The 9276-nt window shown below is 38.6% G+C and overlaps 1 protein-coding gene across 1 annotated transcript in view; it reads left to right on the forward strand.

Annotated features, from left to right (window-relative positions):
- Nucleotides 1-9048, forward strand: part of LOC112158240 (regulator of G-protein signaling 6) — a gene marked incomplete at its 5' end in the record, with an annotated part of 60057 nt that extends 51009 nt beyond the window's left edge. Inside the window, 7 exon segments of the mRNA XM_024291491.1 lie at nt 1117-1178; nt 1605-1715; nt 1827-1952; nt 3693-3879; nt 6507-6596; nt 6795-6848; nt 8388-9048. Coding sequence (XP_024147259.1) covers nt 1117-1178; nt 1605-1715; nt 1827-1952; nt 3693-3879; nt 6507-6596; nt 6795-6848; nt 8388-8438 — 681 coding nt within the window.
- Nucleotides 9049-9276: the final 228 nt, after the last annotated feature.

Raw genomic sequence — 9276 nt, forward strand, 5'->3', positions numbered from 1 at the left:
AGTACTGAAGTACTTATAAGACACCAAATTTTAAGAAAAAAGTGCTAGCCACTTTAAATACCAAAATGGCGGCCATTTTCCAAGATGGCCACCAAAGGTTGTTGGTGTAATGAGTTACACTGAAAAAATATGAGTACTTCATCAGGTAAAATGAGGTTTTTATTGCTAAACATTACAGGGATATTAACTGGCATTTTTTAGGCAGAAAGAGCTCATCCTCACTGCCACCCTGGCATTAGCAGTCCATTTTCAGGGCAAAAAACCATTGAAAACATCATCAAGTAAACTATTTTTATGATAGACTGCCATGGCGGCCATCTTGAAAAAATGGCTGCCATATTGGATTTTTGTGTGGCTAGCACTTTTTTCCTGTAACTAGACCCAGAGACTATAACTGTACCAAATTTCATGCTTGTATCATCAACTGAACGATTCTGGCTAAAAATGACACTAAGCTGCTCCACTACTGCTCCAATTACATCAGGGGCCAGGTCGTTTTGTCCAATGCAGTACGGGACCAGAATCCTAACCCTAGCCTAGTCCACTTTTGGTACTGCATCTAAAACTAATACTAACCCACATCCAGGGTCCCAAACCAGTACCAATCTGTGTCTGGTACCAATCCGTATTGGGTTCCAGGTTAAGATAGGGTTAGGATACCCGTGTGGTCCGTGTCCCGGTACCAGTTTGTGGCCAGGAGGTTGGTTGATTGATTAATTGTCTTTAATCATAGGTTGTGAAAAATACAAACAAAACACAAACACTTTTCAAACTCGTCACAGATTTCATGAAATGCATTGATTAAAAAAGTTAAGAAAAACAAGCAAACAAAAACAAATAGACACTTGTGTCACATTCGATTCATTAGATATAGTAATTATTAACTAAAGTCAAGTAGAGTTTGATTGATTGGTTTAAAATGAATGAGAAGAAGCAAACACCCGAGGGGTTTTAGGGACCTGGGATTTAATGGGAACAGCCAGCATGTCAAAGCCATGAGTTGAGGAAACACAAAACATCAATTTGTGACACGAAGGGATCCTTAACCAAACCGAAATATGTGACAACTACGGAATGAAACTCTTTGGAATTCAACAAAATCTTTTCCTCTTTCAGATCTCATTCCTGAGAACTCAGCTGGATCGCCACTGTATGAAAATGTCCAAAGTTGCTGAGAGGTATGAAGACCGGAGTTGACCTGTAAACGGTTTAGAAATGATCCAAGGTGGTTTCTGATGTTGAATTGAGCTATTAAGAAGATATTTCCCAGAGAAATGAAGTGTTTCATTTAATGGGGGTGAAAAAAAGTACTTATGAGACAAAAGCGCCTGGAAATGTACTTTTACTGTTTTATTGTTTGCAAAATCATTCAAATTTTCCTGGATTACAAAAATATATTTTTATTTATAAAAAATAAATTAACCCGTTGATGCCTAGAATCATTGAAAAAAAATGTTTCTTTATGTTTTTCCTATAAGTAGATGCTAAATTATAGTAATTTTCGAACTAGGAATCTTTAGGTTTTGTCTCTAAATTGTGATAGTTTAATCAATGTCCTTTCTGTTACATTTTAATGTATTTTCTTTATGCTTTTTACGGGTTAGCTTGATAACCTACGCGGAGCAGTTTATGGACTACGATCCGTTTCTGACTTCTCCGGAACCATCTAACCCCTGGACCAGTGACGATCCGACCTTCTGGGATCTTGAAGCCAGGTACGAGTTTGGACTGTTTGATGAGAAAAATGAGGCTGCAAATGTAAGAGCACTGCACACCCTGCAGCAATTTAAGCTAACATTAGCATTATTTTGTCTTCTGTCTCCCAGTAAAGAGCCGAGTCAGCAGAGAGTGAAGAAATGGGGCTTTTCTTTGGAGGAGGCTCTGAAAGACCCAGCAGGACAGGAACTCTTCCTCAAGTTTCTGGAATCAGAGTTTAGCTCAGAAAACTTGAGGTTAGTGAAAAAGTGTTTTTTAATTTTTTTATTTTTAAGCTGAAGCGTTCTCAGAGGGCTTTTATTTATGAATATGCTGCTTTTTTATGCAAAAATCAAAAATGGGTGTCACAATCTAGGACAAAGTATCTCTAGAACAACAGGAGTTCATTAAAAATTCGCGGGACAATTGGTGTGGAGCAATCCTGCCCCACTTCCCATCATCCATGTGTCCTCCGCTAGCCCCTCAAATCCCCAATTTAACATTACTGGAGCAACAAAAAAATCGAGCAGCATTAGAAATGTACATTTTTAGACATTTTTACATAAATTAATAATTTCTACTTGCAAGCATGGTGGTGGAGAGATAATAATTTGGTTATTGTATAATAATATAAATGTGGAGGTGATTTAATCTCCAGCTCTAAGACATGTCCAGAACAAACCTCATTGATTCTTCTAATACTTGATCCTTCTCTTTGCTCCTTAAACTTCGTTTTTTTATGTCTGGACTTCTATCATCTGAGAAGTTTTCAATTTGCAGATTATATTAAATTCATCCTTCATTCAGTTCAGACCCACAGTTTGACTCCTTTGATCAAGTTCAGCTCTTTCATGAAACAGAACAGCAATAAAGTGAAAGTTTTTTAAGTCTTTAAGTGAGAGAAATGGAGGAGAACTGTGTTGGCAACGACAGTCTGGAGATTACCTCTGCAGGTTGTAGATACCTCTGATTCCGGACGACAGCAGAGGGAGAAATATCATCATCCAGCCGTTAGTTTTCCCAGCGGACTTCCCGCTCTGCACTCCGGACCTTTAATTGCTTTTGGTTTTATGAGGGAGCTTTCGGAGAGGCCCTGCAGGAGCCGGAGCAGCATTACCCAAAGCTGTTTGTCTGCAAATCGCTGAAGCAGCACTCAGATCAATATTGATGGAAGCTAATATGAGGGAGTCACCCAGTCACTCTGCTGCTGTTAAACACACATTTTCCATCCCCTAAAATGTCAGTTTGACTCGTGCGTCTGTCCTCACGTTTAACCTTTAGCTTTTATTGCACTAATTCAGAAACTGTTAACTGGCTGCAATGATGTGCAAATCTCATAAAGACAGATTGACATTGCAGGACACGACCTACAAAACTTAACAACCTTAAAACATCTTTCACAAATCCGGGAGTCTTTTTAGTTTCTGTTAAAGACCCGCTCTGACTTGCAAAGCAACCCCGCCCCCCTTCCCTTCCTTGTTAAAAGTACAATATGTTTTTTACACTGCATTTTTTTGTCTGTCCTGATTCACGACGATTTGGATTAAAAATAATTAGAAATGCACATTTTTAGCTTAGTTTTCTAAATAAATCATCAAAAAAATAACCAATTTTCCTTTGTGTGGGTCTTTTGTTTTCTGCTTTTTTTCATGTTCTCGTTTTTTTTTCTTCTCGACTTGTCCTGTCCATCAGTTAAGCAAACAGATCATCAATCAATCAATCAAACTTCATTTATAAAACAGCGCTTCTCACACTTGCGTAGCTCGAAGCGCTTTACAATTAAAAACAGAAACAAGCAAATAAATAAATCAATCAATAAAAAAATAGAAACCCAATCCACCCCCCCTCCCTCCATTAACACACACAAACACGACCCCTTTTGTGTTGGACAGATTTTACTTTATAGGGGTGTGTGTTTTTGTATAAATATATATATTATTAATTTATTTATTAAATTACTTATGTGGGTCTTTTGGTGTGAATTCTTGCTGCTGAAGGTTTTGGCTGGCGGTGCAAGACCTGAAAAAGATGCCTCAGGAAGAAGTCGCACAGAGGGCCGAGGAAATCTGGGCCGAGTTCCTGGCTGAGGGAGCGCCCAGCTCCATCAACCTGGACTCCCACAGCTACGAGCGCACCAGCCAGAACCTGAAAGACCCCGGAAGGTACAGCTTTGAGGACGCACAGGTGAGGAAATGAAGACAATTAGACAACTGAGGCTAATTATAAAAATATGAATGCGTGACAGCTTTCATAACGTCATTGATTTACTCTTGCATTTAATTCAGACTAAATGATCAATCTATAAATGAAAAAAAAACAAGTCATCGTTAAGAAACTTATGGTTATATCCACATTCAATTTGTTAATATAAATGTGAAAACAACCAGTTTTTATTTAGAAAGTGACTATTTGCATGTAGTCTTCTAAATATATATAAATATATTTTTTCTCAGAAGAAGGGCTTTGGTTGAGTTAATACGTGCGACAAACAACATTTAGACTTGGACGGACTTAAAATATGTCAGAGCAATGCAGTTTTTTTCATCTTGCTGTTCAAAAAATTGATGGATTTCCATCAGTTTTTTTGTTTGGTAGCAAATAAATTTAATGTTGTTTGAAAGAAGATTGCAGGTGGCTAGGAGGAATACCGCTGTAAAGAGGAAAACGGAAACGCTAGCTTAGCGCTACATTGGCGCTTGCTAATGTCAGCATCAATTTCCTCCAATCATTGGGTGGCTACAGCTGCTTCACCCCAACCTTCCCGTTCGGGGTAGGTTGGGGTGAAGCAGGTAGAGTTTTTCTAAGTCATACTCCTAAAAAACGTGGAAATTTGTTCTGGTACAGTCTTGGGATGTATACCGCGATATTTATCGGTTCGCATGACAAGTATTGGGATAGGTATTGTATCATGAGACACATATCAGGATATGTATCGTATCATGAGACACGTATCGGTTTAAGTATCGTATTGGGACCATTGGTGTGGAGCAAGCCCAGCCCACTTCACATCATCCATGTGTCCTCCGCTAGTTTACGGCCCCTAAAATCCCCAACTTTACTGGTGCAACAAAAATAGCGAGCAGCATTAAATGTTTTCCTTTTTGGACATTTTTGCACGTATCGGGATATGTATTGTAACATAAGACACGTATTGATATACGTATCGTATTGTGAGACATGTAATAGGATACGTATTGTATCATGAGACACGTTTCGGGATACGTATTGTCTCGTGAGACACGTATCGGGATACGTATCGTATCACGAGACACGTATCGGGATATGTATCGTATCGTGAGACACGTATCGTGATACCCATCGTATCACGAGACACGTATCGGGATATGTATCGTATCGCGAGACACGTATCGGGGTAGGTATTGTCTCGTGAGACACGTATAGGGATACAAATCGTATCACGAGACACGTATCGGGATATGTATCGTATCGTGAGACACGTATCGTGATACCCATCGTATCGTGAGACACGTATCGGTAATATATATCGTATCGTGAGACACGTACCGGGATACCCATCGTATCGTGAGACACGTATCGGGATATATATCGTATCGTGAGACATGTATCGGGATACGTATCGTATTGTGAGACACGTATCAGGATACGTATCGTATCGTGAGACATGTATCGGGATACGTATCGTATTGTGAGACACGTATCGGGATATATATCGTATCGCGAGACACGTATCGGGATACGTATTCTATTGTGAGACACGTTCCGGGATACGAGTTGTCACGTGAGACACGTATCGGGATACCCATCGTATCGTGAGACACGTATCGGGATATATATCGTATCGTGAGACATGTATCGGGATACGTATCGTATTGTGAGACACGTATCAGGATACGTATCGTATCGTGAGACATGTATCAGGATACGTATCGTATTGTGAGACACGTATCGGGATACGTATTCTATTGTGAGACACATTCCGGGATACGAGTTGTCACGTGAGACACGTATCGGGATACCTAATGTATCGCGTGACACGTATCAGGATACGTATCGTATCGTGAGACATGTATTGGGATATGTATTGTATCGCTAGACTCTTGCCAATACACACCCCTAGTAAATAAAATCAGCCTTTATCCAATTGTGAGTAAAATGTTCAAAAAATTTGATTTATTCGTATATTGTGTTTCGGTCAAAATTGACCCATTTTTAAATGTGGAAAAAATCAATAATAATAATAATAATAATAGTTAAAGAAGCAAATAAAGGAAAAAACAAAAAACTAAAATAAGTTATGAGATCTACATGAAAATCATTATGTAAGGCGATAAATGTGTGATTGACATAATTTGTGGGAGTTGGACAGACATCTTCAGAAATGACATGAAAATCAACCAACAGCTGTCATGTGAGCTTGACGTTCTCCACATTTCATCTCACCGAGTCGGATCCTCTTTTTTTCCCTGTATACAGACAGTGAAGGAACTTTCTACGGGGGTGTACAAACATTTGAGTTTATGCTCAAATGTATTTTTTACAGCGTGACAGAAATCAAAAATAAAATTTCCCTGCAGCATTTGAGTCCAAAGTCTGCACCCACTCCTTCAGCATTGATTTATTATTATTTTTAGACTCCCCTCATAAGCCTTTCATTATGTCTTGTTGTAGATGTGTCATCAGTTTGTCTTTAAAATCTGCTAATGGCTTCATATTGTAGAGTAATTTCAGAAAAACGTACAACATGGATTTAAAGTGTCACATTATGTTGGACATATTTGAACACTGTGGTAAATGTCAACGTTTCTCGTCTCCTTCTTGTGTCAATGGAGGATCACATTTACAATCTCATGAAAAGCGACAGCTACGCTCGTTTCCTGCGATCCAACGTGTACCAGGACCTGCTGAATGCGAGGAAGAAGGTGAGGAATCAGCTGATTTTTTTGAGTACGTTTTGACATGTTCGGGGTTTCACAACAGTGGGAGGTTTTGTAGCTGCTGCCAGGAGAAAGTAGTTTTTCTTTGTTTGATCATGACTTTAGACAGCTGAGGCAGGTGGAAATAAAAGTAGTGAATTTCCTCTTTTTCTTTTCCCATCTGCTGTGATTCTGACTCCAAAGCCTGAGACGGATCAAGGCCGAAGGACCTCTCTGGAGAAGTTCACTCGCACCGTGGTGAGCATCTCACTGCCTCTCTAAAGCTGCATTTCTCCAAGCCAGAGCTGTCAGACCACAACAAATTCACATGCATTATTAATAATACTCATACTTAAAATAATGGAAGCTGCAAACATGTCCTTTTTCAAATCATAAATAGTTGCACTTTAGGTTTTTTTCCTAAAAGTGGATTAAAAACAAAAGAATTTCTCAACAAAAAGGCTTGAATTAAATGTCCAGTGTTTGGATTTATAAGTTACATTTTTGAGAAAAGCATAAATCTAATAATAAAAATATAACAATTGACTGTATGTAGGACCTGGACTGAGTGACTCCTCCCCCTGGCATTCCAAACAGGAAGTACCCACTGGTTCCAAGAAGCCTATTTAGAAATAAACAAGTATTACTTAGTCATTATATTTTTTGATATTCTTGCTAAAACTATTTTTTCCATGGTATTTTTGCTTTATTGCAATTTATTTAAGTCATAAATTAGCCAATTAGAAGCCTCAAAAATAATATGTCACGTTGAAATTTCAAAACTTTTGATTGTCAGATTCCGTTCTCAAGTGGTAGGGGGTGTGGCCTTCCAATAAGCTCAGTTCCGATTGACCAATCACTGCTTACCAATGTTTTCTGGTTCCAACATGGCGACGTCCGTATCGATAAAAAAAAAAAAAAAAAAAAATTAAAAAAGGCGACTGAATTGACTTAATTTGGTTGGAGCCGGAAGAAAGATGTTTTTTATGAGTGATGTCACACTTACTCGGTCCAGTGGTAGGGGGGTGTGGCCTTCCAATAAGCTCAGTTCCGATGGACCAATCACTGCTTACCAATGATTTTTGGTTCCAACATGGTGACGTCTGTATCGATAAAAAAAATAAAATAAAAAAATAAAAAAAAAAGGCGACTGAATTGACTTAATTTGGAAAGATGTTTTCTATGAGTGATGTCACACTTACTCGGTCCAGTTCTCAGATACAGTCAACGTTCTGGGTAATGTCAACATTTAAGTGCAATCTCTGTTATCACTTGTATAAGTGTCAGGCCTCAACCAGTCATGTCCTCCTCCGACCATTGGTTAACTAGTGACCTGTCAACGTGTGCCCTACCTTCACCCAACAGTAGCTGGGATAGGCTCCAGCAACCAAAAAAGATTAAGGGGTTTATGAAAATGGTTGGATAGATAAATACACAAATTAGTTTTAAAATAATTTTTATTACTAATTATTTATGAATTAATATTTTATGTTTTAAGTTTTTTACTATTAATGTTAAGGTACTCTATTAGAAATGATAGTTTTTTATGTTATTACTATTAGAAATACAGTTACTGCACAGACTGGTAATTTATGAAACATCTGTTCATGAGGCCAATAATGGAATGAGCACAATAAAACAAAATATTTTAGATTACGTTTTCAGCCAAAATGTTGAGCTTATGTCCCTGAATCCAAAAATTAATACGAAATCTGTGTTTTTCTGAAATATTTGAGTGTAATTTTCCACAAAAATTTCTAAAAAATGTGCTCCTCTTTTCTGTCTGTTTGTTTCCAGGGCAAATCTCTGACAGGCAAGCGGCTCACCGGCCTCATGCAGTCCTCCTGACGCGGTCTAGACGGAGACCAGGAGAACCCAGAATAGAAGCTCACCAGTGGGTAGCAGACACTGGGGAGCGTGGATGAAGACGTGAGCTTAGATTGGCTGATCCTCATCATCACTACCACATCTGGATGTGACCTCAGAGACACTGAAGAGGACGGACGGCGTGCAATAACTCGGCAGACCCCACGCGAGGACAGCCGTCACGGCGATACAACAAAAGCCTGAACCCAACAAGGCTGTTTTCTCTTATGTGGTAGCTTTACTGTCAGTGCTGTAAACATGGAAGGCTTGAATGTTTTGACTGACCATGGACTTAGATTAATGCCGTAGTAACGTCCCTGTTTCATCAAAGAAGGATGTGTTCTACAGTAAACATCACTCAACCTGATGCTTTTCTGCTCAAGCTTTGAGACCAGCTTGGAAGACACATGCATGTCTCTGTGCATTGGTATTTGTCCTTATCCTCATGTTTATTTCCCTCTGAGATGCCGGGGAAGTGTGTTATAAATGACTAGATGGAGAAAAGTTGCACAACGTGAATGTAAGAAGCACATTTCAAAATGACTGCTGTAAAAGATTCAAGCAAAAAACATAAAATTGGCAACAAAATCCACATTGTGTACTTCTTTTTAATCAAATACAACCAACATGAGTTCTATTTTAGAAGACAATAAATGTTAAAGGCTAAGTCAAATATATATTTAGGAAAGAATAAAACCAAACTAACAACACATTACTTATGAAAGGTTAAATGACAGCATGACTCTGGATTATTTAAGGGTTTATGAAGCACAAATTAATTATACGTCATTTTAAAAACTGTTGTGAGAAGCTGTAATGA

Source organism: Oryzias melastigma, linkage group LG24 (assembly GCF_002922805.2).
Source record: "Oryzias melastigma strain HK-1 linkage group LG24, ASM292280v2, whole genome shotgun sequence".
NCBI classification, from domain to species: domain Eukaryota; kingdom Metazoa; phylum Chordata; class Actinopteri; order Beloniformes; family Adrianichthyidae; genus Oryzias; species Oryzias melastigma.